Source organism: Vidua chalybeata, chromosome 20 (genome assembly GCF_026979565.1).
Source record: "Vidua chalybeata isolate OUT-0048 chromosome 20, bVidCha1 merged haplotype, whole genome shotgun sequence".
In the NCBI taxonomy this organism is placed as follows: domain Eukaryota; kingdom Metazoa; phylum Chordata; class Aves; order Passeriformes; family Viduidae; genus Vidua; species Vidua chalybeata.
In genome coordinates this window covers 8,467,102-8,493,114 of record NC_071549.1, presented here as the reverse complement: position 1 = coordinate 8,493,114, position 26,013 = coordinate 8,467,102, and the positions used below count along the sequence as shown (strand labels likewise).

The window sequence follows — 26,013 nt, the reverse complement described above, 5'->3', positions numbered from 1 at the left end:
AATCATCATTAATTTCTGGAAGTACAAAACTTTCCTATTTTACTGCTCAATCCAGTCTGGGCTGTTTGCTGGTGAGCCCCTGAAAAGTTTCTCTCTCCTCTCCCATTATTGGGAACATCATCCTGGGAGGGTTGTCCTGCCCTTTGCAGCTGCTCTGTCAAAAATGGAATTAATTTCTCTTTTTCCCCTTTTCAGACCTCAAACGCTGAGGGCAAAGCAGAAGATGTTTGTGCAGGATTTTTACAGAAATTACCTGGAGATGCAGCATCAGGAATTGAGGCTCCAGGTAAATGTCCTTTTTCTTGAAGCACTCCTGAGTCAGGGACACGGAGTTGTTGCATTGGGATTTTTGCCAGCAGCTCTCCTGTCACAAGGCTGGACCTTCATTCTTCAGGCTCAATTGATCTCTTATTCCTCTCATTCCAAAATTATTATTTTTTTCAGGACACTTAGGATTTTGCTTTGGGCCTTGCAGTGCCTGAAATAATTTCAGATGCAGTGTTCACATCCTTGCTGTGGTTTCAGTTAAAAAGCCAAAACAAAAAAAAAAAACACTTGTTTGAAACCTTTTTATTTTTACCCTGGGGCGAAGTTTAATCTTTTTATGCAACTTGCTGTGGTGCTGGAAACTGAATTAGAGTTGTATTTACACATTAATATTCTCTTTGCTGGGAGGATCTTGGGCTTAAAAACAGTGAGAGCTGTCAGAGTGCGTGTGCAGAATAATGGAAGAATCATTGTTTCCTTCCTCTGTTGTCTCTTTTAGCTCAAATTTGTAAATGTTGTGATATTCCCCAGTGCCTCAGTGCCTGTCTGGCAGCTGTGCCATGGTTGATGAAAAGACATCTTTAAAACACATTTGTCTCTTGATAACAAAGGTCAGAAAAAAAAAAACTCAGACAAAAAAAAAAAAAAAAAAGAAAAAAAATTAATAAAGTCACAATTTCCTGTTCAATGAGTTGGGTTGTTTTCTTTTGTGCTTGCAAAAGGCAGTAACAGGGAACATTTGTTATTTGTATTCAGGAGGAAAAATACTATTCTGCAGCACAACAGCACAGAGCTGTGGCAGTAACAAGCTGGGAGTGAATCAGCTGAGCCAAATGCCTGGAGCCAGGTAGAAAAACTCATTTTCATTGTCCCTTCAGGCATAAATTAGCTTTTAAAGTGTGCTCTCTTCATTAATTCTGCTTACATATCTAATATTCAAATAGGATGCCAGTGGTGGTTTTTAATGATTATCTACATAGCTCAGCTCCTTGCTAAGAAAATACAAAAAGGGATTTTCACAGGTCTCAAGGGGTTTTGTCATTTGCAGAGTTTGGTGGTTTTTTTTTTTTTTTTTTTGCCTTAATGAGGGAGCTAAAATGGGAAAAAAAAAAAAAGCCATGTCCATATCACAATTCCTGATAAACCACAGCCTGAAACAGAGCAAAGATAATTCAAATTAAAGCTTCAGTCATCTGCTTTAATTTTGGTTGTGGAGATGAAGTGCCATGAAGATCCTGCCTTTCCCAGTCCCATGGGATCAGCCCAGGGCAGGAATATTCACTGGATCTTGCCTGGGGGTAACATCAGCTTTGGCAGTCTCTGAATTCCTGGAGGTTTGGCTGCCTCCTCTGAAAAACAGGAGGGTTTTTTGTCCTGTTAATTTTATATTTGATATTTTTTATATTTTATATTATATATTTTTATATTTTATTATTTCTATTTTCTATTTTATTTTTAATATATTTTCTATTTTATTTTATTTTTTATATTTTTTATTTTTTATATATTTTATATTTAATATTTTATTTTTACACGTTTCATATTTCATATTTCATATTTTATATGTTTTATATTTTTATACTTTATTTTTTATATTTTTATGTTTTATATTTTATAAGCGTGGGCAGAAGTTGGCTGTGACTGTCAGGGCTCCTCCCCACCCAGGAGCTGAGTTCCCTGGGCCAAAGGGAAGCACCAGCAGTGGAAATCTCTTGGCTTTGGGATTTAAAAAAATGGTTTTGGGTGCTCCCTTCACTTTTGGCAGCAGGACAGAGGGGATGTTGCTCTCTGAGCATCTGCCTAATCCCCTTTGACCTTGAGTGGGCTTGTCACAATCTGAGACAGATCAAGGGATGATGAAACAGTGGAGTGGTGGGTATTCCTAGCTTTTGATTTCTTGTATTTAATTTCATTAATTTCACCAAATTTTCTTAATTTCACTTCATTAATTTCACTTTATTAATTGCACTTTTGTTCTGAAGCTGCAAATGTCAGTTAGAAGTTTTAACAAATCCTCGATCTGTTAAAAATGACATTTTTCTCCTACCAGTCTCCACCTTCTAAGGTTTTAAGCAAAAAAGTGTTTATGAGCTGCAGTCTCCCTCAGAGTGCTTAAAACTTCCTGAGGGAAAAGGAAACCAAATCCTTCTATTGCCATCATTTTCTGAGGGTGAACATGACCTTTCCTCCCTCATTTCAGTCTGGATGCAGCACGAGAAGCGACGCTGTGGGAGCCACAGGAAGAATGCCAAGAAAAAGATGTGTAAGAGCCACATTTTATAGCAAAACTTGAGCAAATTGGTCATTAACTCCAAAATTTTGTGGTGGTGCAAGACAGGGAGATGGGAGAGCCCAAGAGAAAACTCCTCAGAGTATTGAGAGATTATTTTCCTGTGAAAAGTTGGGAGATTGGTGTAAAAAAAAAAAAAAGAGTTGTCCTTTAGCTGGAAATATTTTCATATTCTGAAGTAATTAACTTGGTGCTCATCTGGGTGTGCTTCTTTCCCATTAAAGTGTGAGGATTCCTCGTTTCTTCTCTCCATATGGCACAGGGAAATAAAATCACTTTAAAGAGCAAATGGTTCGTGCGGAGCCAAATAAATTTTATCACAGAAATAGTCCTGTGATTTTCAGGGGGGAAAAAAAAATAAATTAGCAGAGAATGTTTGTGATTCAACTAATGAAGTGAATTTATATTTACAGCTGATGGAGATTTGCATCAAATTACTGATTTACAGGAGGTGTCTGTTCTTTCCCTGGCCTTTGAGGATGATGGAATCCAGGGTGGATCTCCCCAAAATCTGATCAATTTGCATTTCATTTTTTTCACTTTTGTCAGTGCCTTCAGCAGTCTCAGTTTATCAGAGTCATTCTTTTAAGTGCTCCCAAAGCCTACATTTAGTCTTAATTAATGGCTCATTAATTTTTCTTAACCCTTGAGGTTTTTCCCTTGCCTTTGGGGATTTTTTTTTTTTTCCTACCTTTTGGTTCACATTTGGAGTTCCTGCCCTTTCTGGAAGCAGCTTCCTGAGCTGGTTTTATAGGAGGACGATTTAAAAAAATCCTGGAAAGGAAAGGGAAGCAAATAATTAACCTTTTCTGCCTCTGCAACTTTCCTGAGGACGGTGATTTTGGGCCTCCCAAGATTCCTGTGGGAAGTTGCAAAGGGAACATCTCCCTCCCTCCATTCCAGCGAGCTGGATAAGACTGCACGAAATTAAAATTTCAAGACCCTGCAAACAGCAGGATCTGGTGATTCACAGGTGCAGGAAGTGGCTGTTCTAACTGTCTGAACATCTCTCAACAACTCAGATCCGTGGCAGATATTCAGGATTTGTCCAGCATCCCCTGTGAGCAGAATTTCCAGAGGGGTGTGGAGTTCAAAACACCTCGGCTGAGCCACGCTCCCACCAGTGTCAGCACCCCCCTGGGCTCAGGTAATGCAGGCAGGGGGAAAAAGAGGATTTCAGGGAATGATTTCTCCTCTCTGTGCCAGATCTTTCCTGCCAGGATTTTTTTTTTTTTTTTTAATGTAAAAATCAGCGAGGTGAATGAAAAGCTCCATTTCTCTGTGCAGAAATGCTTGCACGAGAAATGCTGTTGTCCCTGTTGTTGGGAATCTCACTGTCCCAAAGGAGAATTTACAGGGGACACAGCTGAAAATGTGGCTGCCTGAAAGGTTTCTGGAAGATATTGGCAGCCTTCATCAATCAGAAATTGAGTGATTTAAATTTGAGCTGATACATGTGGATTTTAGCACTTTAAAGGCAATTTGATAAGCGCTCAGGATGGATTGAATGTTTACAACAAGTTGAATAACATGATAAATGTTTGTTGAGCTGGAGTGATTTACAGTAATTAATTAAAATCTGCTTTGTGCTTCAATATTTTGGTGTAACACAGTGGCTGGGATTTCTCAGTTGGCCAAGTTTTGTCTGAGGTGAACTCCTGGGTTATCAGTTTGGTCTTTTATGGGTAACAGTTTCTCTTGTGCAAATGCCTGTTCCCTTTAAACATTTTTCTGCTTCTGTTGAAATGTGCTAAAGATACAAAAATTCCAAAAATAATTCTCCAGCTTTGCCTTTTTTTTTTTGTCCCTGTGTTTTTTTTTTTTTTTTTTTAATTTTAGAGGAAAAATTTCCATTGGCCTTTGAGAAATACAAACAGTGCCGTGAATTTTCTTCAGATTTTTCCTTTTGTGGCTCTCAAGAGACCTCCTCCACAGCGTTCAGGACTTTCACCACAGCCTGTGAAGGGGAGAGGAGCGTGGAAATTCCAGTGGTGACCCCAAGAGTTTGCCCATTTGCACTGAAAGAGCCTGTAAGTCAGAAAATAACTTAGGCCAGGAGTTTCTTTAAATATTCTTTTAACGTTCCTTGAAAATATTTTTAGCAGTACTTTCATTAAAAAAGCAATGCAAGCAGAGAAATGCTTGTAGGTCTTTGTGAGTGGATTGGAATGGTGGCTCTGTTGATGAAGGGGCAGAAATCCTGATCGATTTTCAGAACCTTTCACCAAGGTTTGGGTTCCTCTTGCTGGGGCACGTTGGCCTCTCCAAGGGGCCCTTCCCTGGATGGATGGGATGAATTCCTGGAGGGAATTCCCGCATCCAGCCTCTGGAATCTTGGATTCCGCTGGACTCGGCAGGAGGGAAAACCCGGAGCGGATTTTGGCCGGAGTCCGGAATGAATTCAGCAAAATGGAAAACTCGGACCGGATTTTGGCCGGAGTCAGGAATGAATTCGGCAAAATGGAAAACTTGGAGCGGATTTCAGATGGAGTCTGGAATGGACTCGGCAAAAGAGAAACCCGGACTGGACTTTGACTGGAGTCGGGAATGGATTGGTCAAAATGGAAAACCTGGACCGGACTTTGGCCAGAGTCCGGAATGTACTCAGCAAAAGAAAAAACCCAGACTGGATTTTGGCCGGAGTCTGGAATGAATTCGGCAAAATGGAAAACCTGGACCGGATTTTGGCCGGAGTCCAGAATGGATTCGGCAAAAGGGAAAATTCAGACCGGATTTTGGCCGGAGTCCGGAATGGACTCGGCAAAAGGGAAAACCCGGGCCGGATTTCAGATTGAGTCCAGAATGGACTCGGCAAAAGGGAAAACCCGGACTGGAGTTTGGCCGGAGTCTGGAATAGACTCGGCAAAAGGGAAAACCCGGACTGGATTTCAGATGGCATCCTGAATGGACTCAGCAAAAGGGAAAACCCGGACTGGATTCCGGCCAGAGTCCAGAATGGACTCAACGAAATGTGGGTTGAATGAGCTCTTTGATCAGGGGTTTGTCCTTTTCCTGCACATTAAATGTGCCCAATCTCCTCAGCCTTGTTCTGTCAAAACCCCTCTCTCTGGAGTGCCGAGTTTCCAAGGTCACTGCAGCGATTTCCACTGATCCTTTTGGCGCTGAAGGTGTTCCTGAGCCGCAGCATTATCTTAAGTTGTCTTTGCAGGCACTTTTATATAAAACAGCTGCCTTTTCACCTTTCTGATTATTTCCACTGCTGGGGTTGTGGTTCAGAGCTGGAATCAGAGTTTGCTCAGGCACGGCGGCAGCGAGCGCTCATTGTGTAGCTGACCTGACACAGGCAGGTCTGTGTCGTGCTGCTCCAGTGCCAGAACACTTGGAATTCATTAAATTCATTCACAGGGCAGAGTTGCCCTGCGTGGCCTTGCTGATGCTGTCGCTTCTTGTCCAAAATCTTATTCCAGAATTAAGTGCATAGTGCCACTTTGAGGGATTTGCCTCTGGTTACAAATTCTTAATTTTGGGGGGGCTCTTCTGATGAACAAATGTGCCTGGCTTTAATAGTGAAAGATCCCAAGCAGAGAATGGGAACTGAAGAAATCTCAGAACTTTCCAGTCAGAAAATTCCCATCCAACTGTCCGTTCAGGGTGTTGAAATAAAGATTATTTAGCTGATGGTATCTCCCAGCTAAAATATGACTGCACAGCAATCTAAGCAAAATTTTTGACGCATCAGTCTTAGTCTGTTTTCATATTCTGGACTGATTGAAAAGCTTAGTTTAAAATTTAATGGTCAGCTCAGGCTTTAATTGAAGGTTCTACCTCATTTTGGATTTAGGATGTTGAAGGGGAGGATTGAAGATCAGCAGTTTTTCAATTTACCTTCTTGTATTTAATTCTGTTTGATCTCACACAGGTTGGGTTGCCACCAGTTGCTTCATCCCTGAGGAGCACCAGGCAGGCACCTGGTAAGTCTTTTATCCCGGCCCCAGCCAAAATAAATGGTTCAATAAACAGAGAAATGGATTTGAAAGGAAATTCAGCAGTCTATTAATTATTTTTCCTTTTTTTCTCCATCTTTTCTTGCTCCTGGATGTCTGTTTTTAGAGGGATAAATAGCTAAGCACTCAACCATGTACTGCTGGTGCTAATTAGGTTATGGATTTTGTGTTTGCACCTGCAGACTAAGAACTCTGACCTCTAAATCAACCTCTGTTTGAAGTGTAAATATTACTGGCCTCAGATTTCTGATACAGCATTGAGAGCTGAACGTGCAAGTCTGGCTCGAAATGATTTTTCCATTATGGAATTATTTAGGGACATTTGATAAAATATGAATGAGCCAGGCTCGTGCAGGGTGTTAAATGAAATATGTAAGCAAGATGCTATCAGAGCGTAAGCTTATGTCACAGTTATTAAGGATTAATCACTGCTAATTAACTAGAATTTTTTTTTCCTCTCTCTCAGCACTCTCAGAGGCATCTCCCCCCTCCATTGATGAGCTGCCTCCACCAGCCCAAGAGCTGCTGGATGAAATTGGTAAGAGGCACTTCACCCCAAACTGCGGGAGGCTTTCCAGCTGTGCTCAGTCAGGATTTCTCCCAAACCATTCACTGCCAAAATACACTGGAGCTTCCAAATTAGTTGCAGTCAATTATTAGGAAGATCAAGAGCTTAAATGATCAACAGCTTAAATAACTGGCAGTTCTTGAAGCCTCTGCATTTCTCTGAGTGGTTTCCTTGCTGCTGCTGACATCACACTGAGTGCAGGTGGAGTTTAACACAGAGAGGAATTTGGTGTACACTGAATTTTTCAAAGGTGTCCTGGAGCAATTTGTGTTCCCCATTAGAGGAGGCAGCTGCACCCCCCAGGTGTTTGTGCAGAGCTCAGTGATTTACATTTCTTCTTTTGTTCACACATATCCAGTCAGAACTCCGTGTGGTTTTCATTGGGAGGGTGTTGGAGAAGAGTTTTCTTTGCTTATCCATCACTAAGCTCTTCCTAAATTAACACCAGACATTGGGGTAATTAAAATGTCCATCCTGACTCATTCACCAAAACAAGAACCTGTGGAGATTGGCATCATCAGTAATATCAGGGGCAGTTTGTAGGGTAATATATAAAATAATTCTAAATCACGTGCAGGTTTTCCTCTAGGGTTGGATGGATAAAGTTGTATGGTACTTTAGTGTGTAGTCGACCTAGATCAATATGGAAATAATGCTGTTTTTAACAGAACACTTAAAGCAGCAAGATTCCATCACTCCAGACTTGGAAGGGATAGGATTGCAAGACTCCGGAGTGGAAATGAATGGTTGGTTGCTAACAGTCCCAAAGTAGAGATTAAAAATAGAAAATTCCTTTTGCCTCGCTGCAAACTGCCTCTGAGTCCTCCTCACTGTGTGTTCAGCTGTAACAATAAGCTGCAATTTTTAGCTTGGTGCCCCCACCAGTGTTTGCTGCCTTTCCCTGTGTGTTCCCTCCAAAGTCCACGGGGAGCTGCTGTGGGAGGTTTGCTGGTCTAACCAGGAGAATGAATTTTCTGCTTTTATTATGCCACTGTAGCTTGTGCTGTGTTCCAACACAGGTGGCAACAGCCACAGGAGCAGAGGTGGTGGGCAGGTGATGTAAAATCCATTGAAGTTTCCATTCTGGGAGAGTGATTCAGTTCAGAAAGTGGCCAGTGCACCCTACCTGTTAATGTTCCTAATTCTCCAGCATGAAATAATGCCTCTGATTTCACAGAGGAAGAAAATAGCTTCCACTGGGGTAATGAATATTGTATTTCCTGCTCTGTTACAAAGACAGCAGAGTGGTGAATCTTTGTGCTGCTGCAAATGCAAATGGTGCTAAGTGGGAATCATTTTTAGATGTACAACAAGTCGTGTCAGAGGAGCAGAAAACCTAAATGTTTATAGGCTGTGCTTTTTTTTTCCCTCCAGTGAGTCACAAAGTGAGCAGCAGTAAAAAAAAAAAAGAAGCAGACAAAAAAAAGGCAAAAAAAAAAAAAAAAAAAGGCAGAACATGAGTTAAATCTGTCAAAAGCTAAATAACACAGTCACTTGAGAATGATGCTGGCACATGTTTGGTTATCCTACAGCTTTGTTAAATCTTTTCCTGAGGGATGGAAGTTCATTGGAGCTTCTTGTTTTTAGGGGGAGAGGACTGCAGCAGGCTATTGCTGGCTGCTCAGTCACTGTGGTTTTCTTGTATTTGCATAAAGCACAGCTATTTCAGACTCCCATTTTCTGTGGCAGCCTCGTGCTTCCTGCTTATCAGAGCCCAGCAGAAGGGGCTGAAATATTCCCCATTAACCCAAACCTAAGTTTAACCCCATCACCATGAATTTCCAGATCAGAAAATTCACTGTGGGGTGCCCTTCCCAGCCCCAGTGTTCCTGGAGCTGTAGAGTTTTTCTCAACCCTAAGCCATACCCTAACCCTGATTTCTGGGGGGAGCAGAACTTGCTGATAAGTCTTTGAGGGGAAATCACTGGATTTTGATAAATAGGCAAACCAAGCTGTCATCCTCAGGTTTCCCTTGGATTTCTCTCCCATATCTGGGATTGGAAGGGGAAAGATTAAAGATTCATTTCCACATGCATTTTTCATTTCAGTGGGAAACAAAATGTGGAGTCCTGTGAATCTGGAAATGTGTTGGAGTGAAATATTTATCTGGGCCTTGCTGCTGCCACCTTTGACTGCAGATAATGGGAATTTGTTCATCTGGTAGAAAATCAGACCTCACTGAGAAGTGGGCAACTGGAAATTGCCCAAGTGCAGCAAAGAAAACAGCATTTTAATGTCTTTATTTACCTTCCTTTGATACTAAAATCTTGCTGTTTGTGTGAATAGCTCTTGATCAAGTTCAAATGGAAAACAGAGAGTCAGGAAAAGAATCTGAGAGAAATGAGAAGACAAATCAGAGTTCATGGACTGAGTCATTTCATCTAGCAGAGGATACAGAAAGGTATGAAAAAGGATGGGAAGGCATGCTTGGCTTTGAGTTACAAAGACTTAGAATTTTAACAAGATTCAATGTTTACAGAAAACTTTGAATACCAAATGTTTTATTTGGAAATTTGCAGCATGAACCTTGTCACCATCACTTTGGAATCTTTCGTTTAACAGGGCTCACTCCAGTCTCGATGATATTTTGGAAAGAATGCTCCATGCAGTTCCTGGAGATGAGGAGATCCAAGAACAACCCCAGGGACACACTCTTGGGTGAGCTGATCATTTATATTTGTGTTCAAGGGTTTATTTTGTGTGCTGTGTACAGATCTGTGGAGGACTTTTCAGAAGATGGGCTGTGACTCCTTAGGGAGTGGAGTGTCAGGGAACTTGCCTGGAGACACGAATGTGAACTCTCCTACAAAATTGAGAGGGAAAAGAATGTTTTGTTAATAAAGCTTCCTGGAGGTGGAAAGCAAATACTTCAACAGCCCTGGAAGGCAGTGCTTGGTCTTCACAGAAATCAGAGATAATTTGACAGAATGGGGGAATTTTTTGAGACAGAGAAAATGTGCATTAAGAGAACAGAGTCACAAAAGCTCTTTATAAAGAAGAGTTTGTGAAAATGGTTGTGCTTTCATGGCAGTATATTAGGAAATTTGAAGAACGTGGCAGAAGTAATTTAAACATCATTTTAAGGAAAATATTCACATCCAAAATAACTGTTTTTCCTCTTAGAACTAAAGATCAGAGCCCAGTAACTCTGAACAACTCCACAGTGAGTGCTCATAAGTGGTCCCTAACTTCTGTCTCACAAAGGAACTCGAGACATTCTCATGTTTGGCATCAGAATTTTCTGTTTCATCCTGTTTAAAAAAAAAAAAAAAAAGAGAGATGACAAAATGACAAAACTCTGTCATTCAAGGGCTGCCAGCCTGCAGGATCCAGAAGATGCTGGAAGGAAGAATGGAGTAGAAGAGAGAGGAGCCTGGGCTGGAGGTAGAGCACCAGGAAGCTGTGCAGGGACTTCAGCAGGTGCCCTTTGTCTGTAGAGCTGCTGGATGCACCCAAAGTTTGAAATGTCCCAAATCTCTGGTTACTTTTGGAAATATTGATGGTAATTTTAAAATGTAGAAGCCTGGGGGTGACATCACTGTGCTTGTTATTGCATTACAATAACAAATTGTTACAGCATTAGCAGCTGTGCCCCTGTTTTCTGCCAGAGCTCCCCAGCTGAGCTGGGATTGGGCTTCAGGGATGGGAATCAGGATTGGTTTCTGATTTTCTGATCACCACAAGGGTCCTGGGTGATGCACCAGGAGCAGCAGAGCTGGGACTGGGTTCTGATGATTCCAAATGTGCTGAATGAATCAAGCAGAGGAACCTCTAGCTCTTGATTCCCTTGTTGTCTCTGTGTGGCTTTCATGTTCTGAGCTGAATTTCCCTGGTTTTTAGATGAGATCAAGGATCAGAAATCCCACTCCCAGCAGCAGCTGACTCCAGCTCCACCCTTCAGGTGAGACTCTGAGTTAAACTAGAATTGTGGTAGAAATTTATTTGTGGCATGAGCTGCATTCCTGTTTTCCATGAAAAAGAAGCACTATGAAATCCCATTCCCTTCATCTTGTACTTTATGTAAGAAAAAACAACTTCCTAACCTTTTTTTACTCTTTTTTTTTTTTTTTTTTTTTTGGTCTCCTGCAGGATAATTGTTTTGGATGAGAGCTCTCTCCATGATTAAAACACAGAGTGAATAAGTTCTACACATCACCTGCTTGCTGCTGCTTGCACAGTGTTTAGTCTGTGAATTACAGCCCTTTTTGGCCACATAAACACCTGTAAAGCTCAGACTTCATTAACAGCAGCAGCAAGTTCAGAAGAAAATCGAATGCTCTGTGTTCTGAAGTGGTTTGTACTGGTTTGATGCCATTGTTGCATGCCCAGGCAGTGTCAGTGTGCAGAAGTGAGCTGGTTTTTTTTTTTTTACTGTCACATCCTTACGAAACTGATTTTTATTCTGCACGTGCACATTTTCATAAGCTAAAGAATTCCTTGCTCTGTTGCATTATGCAGTTTTCAGATTAAAGACAAAATGATTGTAATTCTGTGGGCTGCTGGTGCTGCTCAGGCACTGAAATGTTTCCATGCTGGAGTGTTACAGCCCATGTAGTGTCTGTTTTTCCTTGCTCATTAAATTTAACAAGGTAATTTCTTGTTTTCGCTTTACTTAGTGCTTTTGTGATCTAGTGTTGAACTGATTTGACTGATTAAAGGGATTAATTGCTGTGCAAAAAGCTAATGAGGAAAAGGCAGTGTTCTCCAGAGATTGCAAGTGCAGCAATATGTTCCCTGCCAGCATCAGACAAGAATGTGAAAAAAATGTGGTTGTTATGAAGATACCTGGTGTTTAATTTACCCACACTTTTGGTAGGCCTCGTCCAAAAAAAAACCACCAAGATCTCTGGATATAATTGAGTTTTGGATGAGAATTTTGGTGGGCACAGCAATTTCATACTTAACACTTTTTTGTGATAAATACTGTTCAAGGTGCAGGAGTGAAGGTTGTCCTGTTCCCTGGGCTTTGAGCTGGTTTTGCACATTTTTGGCAGTGTCAAGTTTTGCATCTTCATTCCTGCCTTTGCAAGGAAATGCTCCAATTCTGCACCTGTTAATTTGGTTTAACAACATTAATAAAAGTTTCCAAGGTTATTGTGCTGCCTTTGGTTCTCTTTCTGGCTGGGAGGTTCAGTTTTGGGGTTGTTTTGTTGGGGTTTTTCACTTGTTTTTAATGCTGCTTCCCATCATCAGCCCATGATACAACCAGGGAGGATGCTGCAGAGGTGAGGGAGCTTTCTGAGGAAAGATAAGAGAAAATAAAAATCTTTTTTGTGTTTGTGCTGTGGTGGCGGTGACAGAGCTGGAGCAGAAGCGCCTCAGGCCTAGCACAGGCCTCGCCCCGGGCTGTGACACAATTCTGTCCCAAAAAAGGTTTCATATTTTCTAACCCAGGCTTGTACCAAGCTGGATTCTCTGTGTGGGACTCCTGTGCTCCAGGCAGAAGGGTTTTTATTCCTGGTAGGAGCTGCTGGAACAAGATCCTGCTTCCCATGGCCCTGGGGCTGCGTCAGCAGCAGGGATAGAGAGTGCAAAAAGTTACATTGCAAATTTTTATTTTGTGATTCTGTCCTTGGTGGCTTGTGACTCACAACTGAGGGTTATTCCCTCTCACTTTGGGCAGTGTTTTTGTTGGGTTTCAGGCTTGTTCAATTAAATAAAAAGTAGCCACAGCCCGTGGGGCTGCAGCAGTTTGGTGGAGAGCAGCACGGGAGCGTTTTCACATGCACAGAATTATCCATCACTGGATGGATAGCAACATGTGAAATCTCAGCTTCCTGCATTTCTTGTTCTATTTTATCTGTGGGACCAAATGGTGAGCAGACTGTGAACCGTTTCCCTATCTTTTTTTTATCTTAATGTGGAGAATTTTTATTTCTGTTGGTGGAGGGCCTTTCAAGTAGCCCCATAGCCTGTCTGATCTCCTTATCGGGGCCAGAACACGACAGAGATTTCAGTTTCTCAGCTGCTTGTACTTTCCCAGATTTAAGTTTAGCATGGATGTAAATCATCCTGATAACATAAAGCATGGGGCACAAAAGCTGTGATTAACAGGAACAATTAAACAAGGACCAGTGCAAGACAGCAGAGGAGATCAGAGGGCCCATCTAATGCTGCTTTTCAGCTTCTCAGGGAATGAAAGCCCAATTAATTAAATTAAAACAGTGATACTGAGCTGTTCTAATTCCTCTCTGAGTCCTGTGAGCTGAGCTGTTCTGCACAGCAGGAGAGAGGGAGGCTGAGACAGGGATGGGGATGGGTGTCCTGTCCCCCCACACCAGGTCATGCAATCATGGAATGGTTTGGGTTGGAAAATACCATAAATATTACATAATTCCACCCCTCTGCTACCTTCCACTAGCCCAGGATGCTCCAACATGTTTCACTCCTTTGTACTGGGCTGGTTTGGGGAGTTTTGTTTTATTTTTGGTTTGAAGCAGAGAATCTCAGATGGTGGGGAAAAAAAGAACCCCAAACCCTCAGTCTCCCACATCTCATCATTCTCCATGGCAGTGCAGATTGCTGGGGTGCCTGGCTGTGGATCACCTCATTTTGAAAGCAGTTCAGGATCAGGTTCAGGATCAGAAATCTGTAAAACAACTCTGAAGGCAGGCAGGCTTTTTTAGAGATAGAGGAATTGGGTGAAACCCAGTTTCATCGACTTGCTTGTCTTCAAAATCACCTTCAGAAGCCTTTCCTGAATGGCAGAATCTGCCTCCAAAAACAGAAGTGATTGCAGCTGGGGTAGATAAAGAGTGGGATTGGAGATTTAAGATGAGGTGTGAAGCTGTGGAGCCTGTGGAGATTTTTTATCTTTTATTTTATCCTTACAGGCTTTGGCATCTTTTGTTTGCTGCTGGTGGGCCTCTGCTATGCCTTGGGGCCTGTTACCACTTGTGTTTTCACCCTTGCTGGGAAATCAGTGGATTCAGACCTTCCCTTATTGCCTTAACTCTAAAAAAAGAAAATTAACTTTGTGTCTGTTTTTATTCCTGGCTGTCTGTAGCGATGTTTGTGGCACTTACCACGAGGGATGTGCCAGCTCTGGTGGCAGGAGGGGATGTGTTTTCTGTCAAACCTTCTATCAGCCAATAAAACAGATGAACTGCTCAGTATTTATCAATGTTTATTAACACAGTTGGCTCTTAAACATTCCTGCTGGATTTATGCCAGATTTACAGCATCTCCCTGAACTTCACAGCAGGACCAGGCGTTGCAGACAGGGCTTGGTCGGTCAGGGGATGGTGACAGACCATGTTCCACCTGACTCTGGGCCAAGCAGCCACCTGGGATGTTGGGCACTGAGGAAAAATTACTGTTCATTTTTTATTCGGTGTTCTTGAAAGGCTCCAAGGTGAGGGGCTGGGAGGGAGGGGGTTCCTTAGGACAGGGACATAGTAAAAATCTGTTTTTTCCCATGAGGGGATGGCTCCTCACCTGCAAGAAGACACTGTCACATCTTTTTTTGTTGTTGGGGACCTCTCCATCCTCTGAGAGCCCCCCATCAGCTCCATCCCGAGCCCCTGTGTGCTGCAGTGGGTGGCACAGGCAGATCCTGGAGCTGGCACCGGTGCAGGCAGGATGTGGCAGCTGTCACACAGGGTGGGATGGTGTCACCTTGTTCCTCAGCCCCTCTGCAGCGACCTGGGGACTCGGGGTGGCTGGAGAGGTTTTCCCCATCCCCCGGGGGTGGTAACCACAGCAGAGCATTCCCAGCAGGCAGCTCTGGAACTGGGCAGGGAAGGAAGGGACAGATTATTTGTGGCAGTAGAAATCCGGCATCACCTCGGCAGCTTGGACGCTGGTTATATTTTGGGAAAGATCTCTGTCTATTCCCAGCCCACCTCTTTGTGGTTTATGGACAATAAAAGTTTCATTCTGTTTGCTTTGTGCCTTCAACGAGCAGCTTGTGAGCCAACATTAAGTTGCCTGACCCCATAAAACCATGGAAGCAGAAAATGAGCTCTTGTTCGGGCTCGCAGGCTGCTCCCTCCCTTTCCATCTTATTCCCCAAATCCTTGCTGCTTACACAGCAACCCCGAGCCTGTGACCACACTTCCAGATAGGACAGATGGTTCCTCCAGGATTTTTGAGCCTGTCCAGCTGTTCTCCAGCTTGGTTTGTTGGTTGGTTTGTTTGTTTGGAGCTTTCTCTCACCTGTTTGTTCATGAAGACGTAGATGATGGGGTTGTAAACCGTGGCCGTCTTGGAGAAGTAGGAGGGCAGGGATGCCAGGGCTGGCTGGATGACAATGTCCTTGTTGGTGGCCACCACCAGTGCAAAGGTGGCGTAGGGCAGCCAGCAGGTGAGGAAGGCCACCACCATGGCCACCACCATGCGCGTCACCTCCCGCTCCGCCTGCTGCGTCGTGTCTGACTCCTGCTGCTGCGCCGCGGCCTGCAGGGAGTTTGGGAGAGAGGGAGGTGCCTGTCAGCAGCTTGGAACAGCATCCCATCCCTTGGGAGCCCTGATGGCAGTGCCAGGAGGAGCCAGCTCCTCTGGCTGGCCCCAAAACCCGCCCTGAGGCTCTCCATCCCGACCGAGACGCTTTGGGAGCGGAGCGGCGCCGGCTCGCCCGCGCCGGGCGCACTTACCGCCCGCAGGGTCAGCAGCAGGTTGGTGTAGGAGAAGAGGATCAGGCTGAGGGGCATCACAAAGCAGGTGACAAACAAGGCCAGGATGTAGCTGCTGTTGTTGCTGCCGCCCGTGTACCAGTTGGGCCCGCAGGAGGTTCTCAGGCCTGGAACAAAGGTTGGGAATGAGCCTAAAGCAGTTAGGGCTTGGATAAGGGCTCAAGGATGGGCTCCAAAACGGCCATGCCACCCGAGCACCTCGTGTCCATCCCTGGAGATCAGCCACTGGCGGGTTTGGGCTGGCCAGGTGCCCTCTGTGATTTGTTGTGCCAGGCCCCTGCAAGAGCGGGTTTGGGCTGGGTGTGTGCAGCCAGAGCAGCTCCTGGCTCCAATAGAGTGTCCTGTGGTGGGGAACTTCCAAAGAACAGCCTCCAGGAGAGGACTGCTGGCTGAGCAAGCAGGAGGCATTAACGGGAGAGATTAACCCTTTAGACTCCATCCCCGACACTCTCCAGCTACCCCAGGCTTGAAAACAAGATGCAAGAAGACAACACAGTGGAGTCTGATGCACATCTCCCCTACCTTCAGGCACGTAGCTGCTCCAGCCCAGGAGTGGTGGGGTTGTCCAGAGCAGGGACCAGCCCCAGGTGAAGGCACAGCCACTGGCAGCGTGCCGGTGCTGGAGCCGAAAGTCTCCCAGGGGTCTGCAGACCACCAGGTACCTCTCCAAGGCCAGGATGGCCAGGGACCACAGCCCCACGATGCCTGGGGGGGACAGCAGGGGTTGTGTCTCAGGAACAGGTTCTGCTGCCTGTGCTGGGATGTGGTAGATGATGATTTAGTTCAAGTAAATATTATCTGAACGAGAAGTCGGATGTTTTTTTTCTCTTACATCGGGGACAGCTGTGGAATTTGGCCATTAAAACCTGTGATTTTGGCACTGCTTCTCTCACAGCAGGGACAACTGCGATATTTGGCCCTTAGAAATGAAGTTGGCAATGGGTGGCTGTGACGCCTCACAGTTACAACAACGGAGCATCCTCAAGGAGAGGTTTTGTGCAATCTCCAGTCCCTGGTGCACAGCCAGCCCCAGGTGTGCTGGCACAGCAGCCACCACCCATGAAATGCATCCCAAACAATGTCCCCAGGTGCCATTTCTCACTCTGTCAAGACCAAGACTGGACGCGTGGTGACCTGGCACACCCAACCATCTCCCCAACCCTTCCCTGCGCTAACCAAGAGCTGAAAGACACGAGTTCCACAAGGGGAAAGACTTTAGGAGGTGAAACATCTCCAAATCCCTTCTGCTAAACCCAAAAGCATCAGCACAGCAGGTCTGGAATTATCCCCTTACCTGTCAGGGACACCATGAAGCCCTCCAGCTGGCAGAGCCGTTCCCCGAACACGAAGAAGCCGCTGATGTTGTTGGAGAGGCTGACGGAGCTGCCGCAGAGCGTCACCAGCAGGTTGGCCAGGGCCAGGTTCACCAGGATGTAGTTCAGGGGCGAGCGCAGCCTCCTGTGCCTGATGGACACCACGATGACCAGGCCGTTGAGCACCGAGGCCGAGGCCACCACGAGCCCCATGAGCACGGCCACCGCCAGGTACATGGCCCGGGGGGCCTGGTGGGGCCACTGGGGGCCATCGAAAGGCCCCGGGGTGCTGCTGTTTGGGGGCTCCTGGGTGCTGTCCATGGAGCAGCAGCACCTGGGCCAGGTGAGCTCCCCCAAAAGCAGAGCCTCTATATAGAGCTGGAGGGGCTGACGTGCCCCAGAGCGGCTTGGCTTTCAAATACCTTAAGCTTTATTTTAATCCGAAGGGTTTGTCCTCCCTCCTGCTTTTTATAATCAGCTCTTTATTCCCGAGGGGATAAAGAGTGACTTAAACAAAAATCTGATGGCTGAAACAGAGCATCATTTAATTGAGTAAATATTTTTTTTTTCTTCGTGCTTTCCAGGTGGATTTTCCTGTGAGCCCAGCCTTGGCACCTGGATCTGGACATCATTCCCTGTGCCCTGGGTTTGCTGGCTTTCAAAGCTACTAAATACATATTAAATAAATATAAATATATGTGCAGTATATATACTTAATTGGGCCATATATATATATTTTCTCCCTCTATATCTATATCTATATCTCTCCATATATATATATATAGATAGATATATCTCCATATAGATATATATATCTCCATATATTTTTTTTTTTTATATATAAATACTTACAAGTACATATATAGTATTTATGCTATATTGGACCAAGCAGCCCCCGATGCTCTGGTTTAAAACCATTTCTTCCCAAATCCTTGCCATCCCCCAAATTCAAAAGCTGCACCACCAGCATTAACAACTTTTTTTTTTCCTTTTTTTTTGTTTTTAATTTTTATTTTTTAACCCTTTTATTTTCGGTTCTCATTATAAATATTAACAAATCTGACCAAAAGTACACAGATAGGTAATACTGAAATACAAAAGTCTCTCAGGATGCAGGTAAGGACGGTTTTCTGCAGCCTTCACATGGTAGCAAAACATTGGTATCAAACATTTCACGAGGCCTGGCATGACAACCACCAACTCTGCATGCAGCTGGGACGAGGGACGGAGTGTCCACTTAGAAAAGACTGGGGTACAAAGTGAAGGAACCCACACACACATGTCCTACTCCACCTCAGCCATCAACCAGTTTCATAGGCCGGAAAAAAGGATGGATTGAAAGGAACTTTGCCAGAAAAGGGAGGCACAGCCAACCTGGTGCTCCTGGAGCTTCCCTGGAAGCTCAGACCCCAACCAGGTTTTAAGGTGCTGGACCAGAAAGGATTAGTGGGAACATCTGACTTGACAGGCTGCCAGCGTTCAAATAAAATCCATGTGTATCTGCAGGATGCATTACAAATATTGAGTTGTTTTAAAAAACCCTATGAATTTTTTTTTTTTTTCTTTTATCTCCCCCTCCCCCAATATCAAAGGTGTAACAGGATCATCACCTGGAGGAGTAAACATAGGTTTCCAGAGATTCCATTGTTTCCCAAGAGAAAAAAAAAAAAAAAGAAGTTGCACAGGGCTTGGAAGCTGAAGGTCACTGAGACTTGTGGGGAAAGAGCAGCTCTTCCTAAGAAATCATTGTTTAAAGGCTTCCAAACATTTTGGGAATGGTGCAGCAATTCCTATAAAGTTTTAGCTTATCCCACTGGGATGAGGATAAAGAGACCAGCCAAGGTGGATCACAGAGGATGATATCTGGGATAATTATAACATTAATATATTATTACGGTGCCATATTGATATTACTGTGCCATACACAGAAATTTATTTGGTTTGGATTCTGTTTGAGGCAGAAAATGAATCAACCTCACGGCCATGCCGAACTACAAACACAATTCCAGCTCAGCTCCGAGGCTCAGCATCTTCATTATTTAATGGATGAATTGGAAAGGGATGAAAAATGGAAAAATGATAGAAAAATTCAGCCTGAAAGCTGGCTTTGCTGGAAAAACAGCCGTGCTGCTGCATGGCGTGGTTTCATTAGGAGAGAAGCTGCTTCCTGGGAAGCAGGAACAGCCAGGCTTTTCCAGGGAGCTTTTTTATTTTGCCTCCCAAATGTGAAGCTGCCTGATCCCAGGAGGAGAACCGTGGTCTGCACAGCTCTGCTGCCTGCACGCGAGTTACTGGAGAGGACGAGCACAACATTCCTGGAAGGAAAGCGAACACTCTTTCCGGGTTTACCAGGGACACAATCATTCCAACGGAGGAGCTTTAAATGCAAAAAAGACTGTTTAGGCCCAAACCACAGAGACTGACAAACCACCAGAGATATGGCACAAGCTGCCTCGAGGAGACAGTTCTGGGTTTTGTGTGTTTTTAGGGACGCCTTTTGCCGATGCCGGACACACGGACGCGGACGGATGCATTCATTTTTTTTTGCCACTGACTTGCAAGGCAGCGAGAAGGTAACTGAGTGGAGCCAGGATTTGGGAGAGGAGCCAGACTGCAGTGCATGCAGGGGTGCACACCTGTGTGAGTGTGAGTGTGAGTGTGAGTGTGCACGTGCATGCTGGAGAGTGGGGCTGTGAGTGTGGCAGGGCGCGTTCTGGGAAAGCCTTGGGAGCCGCGAGCGGCCGCCAGAGCAAACCACCTGTGCCTTCTTCCCTGGGAAGGGCTTCCCTGCAGCCAGGCCCTGCTGTGGGGTGTCCTGTTCTCCTGGCTGTCCCGGGATCCCCCGTATCCAAAGCTGGGAGGAGCCCAAGGGCTGTGGAGCCGTGGCCCCGCGGGGCTCAGTCGCTGAGGACGGCGCCCGGCAGCTCGTTGGTCAGCGTGTGCCAGCGCTCGATTTTCTTGTCCTTGTTCTTCAGGCAGTCGAACCAGTGCTTCAGCCGCTCCCCTTTGGCGTTAATTCCTAACACGACTCCGCCTTGGGAGGGAGACAGAGAGAGGGAGAGGTGGAGGGGGAGCATCAGCTCTGCCAGGGATGCTGAGAGACGCCGGGGGACAGCGGGGGATGCTGGAGGGAGCCAGGTGAGTCAGCATCCTCACAGCATCCAACCTTGATGTGAAATCCAGCCCAAATTCCCCACTCCCTCGTGGCTGTGGTCTGGGACCTGTCCCAGGCAGTGCCCCAGCCCCAGGCAGTGCCCCTGTCCCTTGTGCCAAGGGCTCACTGCAATCACAGTAGTTGTCAGAGGCATCAGGCACTTGTTAGTGATAAATCACAGTGACCAGCAACAAAATCACAAGCAGCCCAGACATCCAACAGAGATAAATGAAACCTCCCTGTTAAACATGTTTTGCACTCAGAGGAAAACATCTGAAAACAGAAGGGGAGAGGCAGATGCATTTTCTCCCTGCTTGGATGCTCGTGAGAGGCTCAGGTGCAGGAGAGGGATAAAAGCAGAACCAAAACCCAGCGAGAATGAATGTGGGCATGGAGAGCAAAGCAGGACGGTGGAGGAGTGCAGGAGAAATAAGAGGCACAGGCAGTGAAGATAAATAAAAAAGAGGCCAAGGAGACCTTCTGGAGTGAGCTACTCACCTATGAAATCGTTGGATTTCCCGATGTCATAGTCCCACACAGTGACTTCCAGGGTCTTCTTTGCCAGGTCTCCGTGCTTTATCTCATAGAAAAACTCCTGTGGAGGAGCAGAGGCAGAGTCAGGATGAAACAGGGGCTGGGGCTGCCCATCCTCCTCCTCAGGCTTTGCTGCCCACTGGGAACCCAAGCCCAATCCCTCACACAGTGACTAAGGTGGTGTTTTTTTACCTTTTAACTCTGAGGTTGAGAAAAGCCCCTCGGTGAGAACCACACCCACCTCATTGAACTCGGGGTTCAGCGTTTTCTTCTTCACCGCTGTCTTGTGCTTGGATTTCTTGTCCTCATCTGGCTTCAAGTAACTGCAACGAGACCAAAGTGGGTCCCAGTGAGGAGGGCAGGAGGCCACGGGTGGGGACATCTGTGGCTGCAGCTCCTGAGCAGAGCCAGGCTGAGCCCCCTGAACCTCCTCCCCTGCCAAAATGTTGGGGCAGCTGGAAGGAGGCAGCATTGCCCCTCCTTAGAACCAAGCCAGCTGCTGGCTGCAATCAGAGAGCACCGATTATCCCATCTCCAGTCCCTAGGGGACACTGGCACTGCACACATGCTCTCCAAACCCAGACCTGTCCAGACTCGGGATTGTGGCTGGTCTGCTCATGCAGAGCCTCTCCAGGAGACAGGAGCCACATGCAGTGTGGAACAGGGAGCAGGAGCGAGCAGCTTTGAGCTGTTCCCTGCAGATATTGGGCAGCACAGCACCAGAGCGGGACAGCAAACAAAATTAAAGTGTCACCAGGCAGAGAGGGGACCTGAAACGTGGGCCAGGCCAAAGTCAGTCCATCGTGGTTTTGTGCTGGTGCTGCGCCTTTAAACATCAGTTCTGCTTCCTTGCTACACGTTCCAGATCTTGCTCATGATTAAAAAATTAGGGCTTGCAGCGAGAAGCATCACTTTCCTATCTGCTCTGATCCCAGCCCTGCAGATGCAATCTCCTGCGGATGGCACAGGGGACACCCAAAACTGGCTGGGTGCAATGGCAATTGTGCTGCTCAGGGACTGAGCCTCCCACGGGCATCTAAAAAAGCAAGAGGGGATTTTTATACAAACACCTCCACCCCTAAAAAACAATTAAATAAGAAGGTGAAAGTGTGCTGCTGATAGACTCCATTATGGATCTCCCAGGTGTGGTTTCTCCCAGTAGTTCTGCCTTAGCAAATACCATCCCTAAAAGTGCCCAAATTTGAGTCAGCACACTGGGGACAAGGAGGTAGGACAGGCTCCTTTCCTTGCCATGGCCACCCGTTTTTTGCAGAGAATTTGAAAAATGCCATCCCCCCCAAAAAAAAAGCTGTGGTGAGGCAGGGCCAGACCAGCGGGGACAGCCCCACCGCACCTCACCTGGAAGCTCTGCCAGGGAGGAACGCTCCGGGCAGAGGCAAGCTGCTGCCTGATGGCCTCATTTGCATCTCCTAATGACAGCAATTAATTCCCGCTGCGGGGAGAGGCGGGAGGGGACAGCAGGCCCGCGGGTGACACTCACATTTTGACGTAGGGGTCGGAGTAGCCGTTGGCATCCATGGCGGCCAGGTGGGCACAGCGCATGATGCCCACCTGCAGGCCCTGCTTCTGCGAGCTGTACTTGAGGGAGATGAGGATCCTGCCACGCTCCTCCAGCGACTTGTCCTCTGTTTTATCTATCTGGGGAGGGAATGCACCCAGTCTGGGGGCTGTACCGGGGTACAACCACAGCCAGACACCTCCCCAGCCAAGGGATGCTCTTCCCCATGGCCCTGATTGTGTTCGAGGGGCCAAACAGCTCCACGTTCCCCCGTGCCACGGGGAGAAGCTGCTGTACCTGTGATTCCAAGGTGGGATGAGGCTCTGAACCCCCTTCACTCACCGGCAGCTGCTTCTCCAGGCAGATGTTGAAGTTTTTGGTCTGGTTGGGTTTCAGCTTCTTCAGCGGGATGCGCGTCTCGCCGATGAACTCGTTGTGGCGGAACTTGTCCTCGTCACACACCGAGATCCTGCAACAGCACGGGCTGAGCAGGGACACTGGGGAGAGGGGAGGGGCTGCCCCTGCACTGCAGGTCCCCCCTGTGAGGGAGCAGCTGAGGTCACCCTTCCCCAGGCCATGGACAGGGCACCGCCTCTGCAGGCAGCTGGAAAACAGCTGGAATGCAGCTGGAATGGAATGGCACAGCCCGGCCAGGCCAGCTCAGGGTGTGAGTCTCTGTGTCTAAATGCACCACCCAGCCCAGGCACTGTTGGAAAAGCAAGCTGGAGCCTCAACCATCCTAATGACTCTTCCATTAAAACATCAGAGTCATCAGTGACTAAAGCAAAATTATTTGGAGATGCTGGAGCTGCATTTTGCCCAGCCATGGAGGCTCTTCCTCATCCCTCCCTTGGACTGTGTGGCTGGGAGAAGCCTGCTTCCCACACAGCTCCTTCCCGAGGAGCTCAGGCACTGCTGGGAGCGTGGCGGCTCCCAGGGTGACCCTGGCTGGGACACAGAGCAGTTCTGCCACCTCCTGTCCCAGCAAACAGACAAGGCCAGGGGTGATTTCCACACCTAGAGCACGGGAAACATCATGGGCAGGTGAAGCTCTCCCAGCCCTGCTGGGATCCTGAGGTGCATCCCAGTGACGTGGTGCTGAGCCCAGGCTGTTTTCCATGAAAAAGCTACCAATGCCTTTCCCTGAGCTGGCAGCTAATGAGTCATTCCTCTGCTGCTTCCGACACAGGAGCAAAGTTAGTGCTTGCAGGGAGCCTCTGCTTGCAGCTCCCGAAATCCCAGAGGGCCAGAAGGGTGTCTTGAGGGACCAGCAGTGCTGGCGATGGGGAAAGCCATCCCCATCCAAAGGGAGCATCCTGCATCCCCACTGGAGCCATGCAGGGACTGCCTGGGCTCCCTGCCCACGAAGGAAAGGCATTTCTTTTCCCTTCCCCTACATCCTTTCTCCTTAAAAAAAAAAAAGTTCTTACAGTGTCTTCTCATCTTTTGGGTACCTGATTGTTTTCTTTTTCACCCACTCCCTTTGGTGTCCATCTCCCCAGGGGTGGCACTTCTGCCCCCAGGGACCACAGGGGAAGAGGGAAAAGTAATTAAATGATCCCACCTGAAGGTAAATAATTGCACACCACACCTCTGGCCTGCTCAGCATCCACATGGTTTATCCATGGAGGGTTTATATCCATGGATGATTTATCTTTAGATGATTTATTTGTGGATGCTTTAGTGCCTTATCCAAGGATGGTTTGACCACCCTCATGTTCACAAATGAGCAACAAGGAAGCAAGGAAGCCATGGGGATGTCTCAGTGCCACAGCACAAGGATCATCAGGGCTGGGGAGCAGCAGAGAAACAGGGTTTGGGAAAAAAAAATTACACAAGCAGGAAAACAGGGAATGCTGCTCTCCAGAAAACTGTGGCTGGATGCAGCGTTACTATAGATACCCACGGAAAAAAACCACCCCACCACAACAGTAAAATCCTCAAAGAGAATCTCAAATGCAGGCACGATATTCCCCATTTCCTCTCCTCTTCCTTGTAAAGAACAAAACCAACAATGGAGCAGCAGCAGCAGCTCCAGAGCCAGCACTGCTCTTGCCAGGCGTGTGGAGCTCTGTCCCTCTGGGCAGAGCTGGGGGGGACAGGAGGGGACAGGAGGGGACATGGCCTCACAGGGAGCTGGCAGCCCAGGATCTGTGTCTACACCCAGCAACTGAGGAGTGTGCCTGCTCCTGGGCACTCAGGGAGACAGAGTTTGGGATGGTTTACCTCTTAAAAATGTGAGCAACAATTCTCCTGACAATGTCCAGGGACACCCCAGAAGCACAGCAAGATCCCAAACACAACGTCCTGCTTGCTGTGAAAGCTCAGGAGCCTCAGGATGGGCAAAAGCCCAGGAAGGAAACATGGAAAACTCAAGGGGTGGTGGCAGGGGGAGCATCTCCAGTGTCCCACTGGGAGAGACCCCTCTGGGCCCTGTTTCAGTGCCCTCAGGGACATGGGAAGGCCCTTGGGAATTGGTTTTTGGCACATCTGCAGGGCCTGGGAGCTGTCCCTGCCCTGAGCAGCACAGTGGAGCTGGAGACACCTCCAGGCCTCTCCCAGCCCCCTGTTCCCTGTGGCACCTCTGGCCACCTCTCAGGTGGGTCCCCACATTTTGTGCCCACCTGTGTGTGATGCCCAGAGGGGGTTTTGTGTCAGCTCTGCCAGTGCCTCAGGCTCAGCCCCCAGTCCCAGTTTCTCTTCCCAGCTGCAGTTCATCCCCACTGGAATGGGATTTCCAGCACTGCAGTGCCCTGGCCCATCAGTGAAATGAGAAGGGAGCTCCAGCCCCATCCCTCCCTTTGGAAAAAGGCATAATGCAATCACAGCGGCTTGGATTTCATTAGGAGAAATCCATGTGATGGAATTTTTATGCCTTGGGTTAGAAAATCAGCCCCATGACAAACAACACGAGATGCCTCTGGCAGCCTCGTTCCCCTTCCATCCCCAGCCTGGAACTGGAGCTTCACCCCTTTCTCATCTCTCCTTATTAATCCCAATGCCTCCATCCTGGTGTTCCATTTGATATCCTCACTGTGGGGTCCTGATCTTTACATCAAGGACTGTGAAAACCACCTTGGAAGGAAACTAAGCAGCAAATGAACAATCACTGCTCATTAAACTTCTCCTCCCTCCTACTCAGCCCGGGCTCCTGGGTTCCAGCCCTGACTCACCCAGCAGCTCCAGCAGCTGACTCACGGCTTCTGCTCCCTCACACGAGTTCCTTGGCCTCTTTCCCAGTGTGGAATGGGGGTCACCAGGACCCTTTTCCACAAAAACACACAGGGCAGAGCCTGAGATCATCCCCTGCTTCTAAGATCCCTTATGGCAACATGGGAGGCTCTCCGTGAGGAGCAGGTGATGCTGGCTTGGTTTAAGGACAGGCAACACCAGGCAAGGAGACAAAATAACACCTTGGGAAAGTCCAGTTCTCCAGAAAACAAAAGGAGGATTCCATCATGGACTCCATCACAAAATGCCTCCAAGTCTGAGCACAGAAACCACAGCAGAAATGAGTTGTAATTACAAGTGCACCTGCAATTCCAAGCAAGCCTCATTCATTCAGAGTAAAGCAATTTGGGACCCCAAACCTTTAAGTGGCTGCACTCTGCTTATTAGTCCTGATCAAATACTATTTTCTGAATAATACATTTAATGAGTCATGATGTTTGTCAAACACATGATTAAACAAAGAATTCCTGGCATTCGTGGGCTAGCTGAGTACGCCATGAATAATGCATCACCTCGCCAATATATCTGAATATGAATAA

The 26,013-nt window shown here is 46.8% G+C and overlaps 3 protein-coding genes across 9 annotated transcripts in view; 1 reads left to right on the top strand and 2 right to left on the bottom strand.

Moving 5' to 3' along the window:
* Window positions 1–12,184, top strand: part of TEX14 (testis expressed 14, intercellular bridge forming factor) — a 33,890-nt gene extending 21,706 nt beyond the window's left edge. For 3 of the 7 annotated variants that reach the window (XM_053961207.1, XM_053961206.1, XM_053961214.1), the window contains exons 19-31: window positions 196–286; window positions 1,024–1,114; window positions 2,468–2,530; window positions 3,580–3,704; window positions 4,397–4,587; window positions 6,438–6,489; window positions 6,989–7,060; window positions 7,759–7,836; window positions 9,377–9,491; window positions 9,653–9,748; window positions 10,401–10,510; window positions 10,931–10,991; window positions 11,180–12,184. In XM_053961207.1, coding sequence (XP_053817182.1) covers window positions 196–286; window positions 1,024–1,114; window positions 2,468–2,530; window positions 3,580–3,704; window positions 4,397–4,587; window positions 6,438–6,489; window positions 6,989–7,060; window positions 7,759–7,836; window positions 9,377–9,491; window positions 9,653–9,748; window positions 10,401–10,510; window positions 10,931–10,991; window positions 11,180–11,216 — 1,182 coding nt within the window. In that variant the 3' untranslated portion in view covers window positions 11,217–12,184. The remainder of the gene's footprint in view (window positions 1–195; window positions 287–1,023; window positions 1,115–2,467; window positions 2,531–3,579; window positions 3,705–4,396; window positions 4,588–6,437; window positions 6,490–6,988; window positions 7,061–7,758; window positions 7,837–9,376; window positions 9,492–9,652; window positions 9,749–10,400; window positions 10,511–10,930; window positions 10,992–11,179) is intronic. The other 4 variants (XM_053961208.1, XM_053961211.1, XM_053961213.1 and 1 more) reach the window with 4 other exon arrangements.
* Window positions 12,185–14,569: 2,385 nt separating this feature from the next.
* On the bottom strand, window positions 14,570–17,357 carry LOC128798301 (pinopsin). The gene is made up of 5 exons (XM_053961645.1): window positions 17,018–17,357; window positions 16,246–16,428; window positions 15,685–15,830; window positions 15,248–15,487; window positions 14,570–14,821 (listed from the first exon to the last, which is right to left on the bottom strand). The coding sequence occupies exons 1-5, from the start codon at window positions 17,355–17,357 to the stop codon at window positions 14,684–14,686; spliced, it is 1,047 nt and encodes a 348-aa protein (XP_053817620.1). The 3' UTR covers window positions 14,570–14,683.
* Window positions 17,358–17,991: 634 nt separating this feature from the next.
* Window positions 17,992–26,013, bottom strand: part of DOC2B (double C2 domain beta) — a 30,076-nt gene continuing 22,054 nt past the window's right edge. Inside the window, exons 5-9 of the mRNA XM_053961393.1 lie at window positions 22,586–22,712; window positions 22,226–22,383; window positions 20,966–21,047; window positions 20,689–20,785; window positions 17,992–20,070 (exon numbers count right to left, since the gene is read on the bottom strand). Of these exons, the coding sequence (XP_053817368.1) occupies window positions 19,934–20,070; window positions 20,689–20,785; window positions 20,966–21,047; window positions 22,226–22,383; window positions 22,586–22,712 (601 nt within the window). The 3' untranslated portion in view covers window positions 17,992–19,933. The remainder of the gene's footprint in view (window positions 20,071–20,688; window positions 20,786–20,965; window positions 21,048–22,225; window positions 22,384–22,585; window positions 22,713–26,013) is intronic.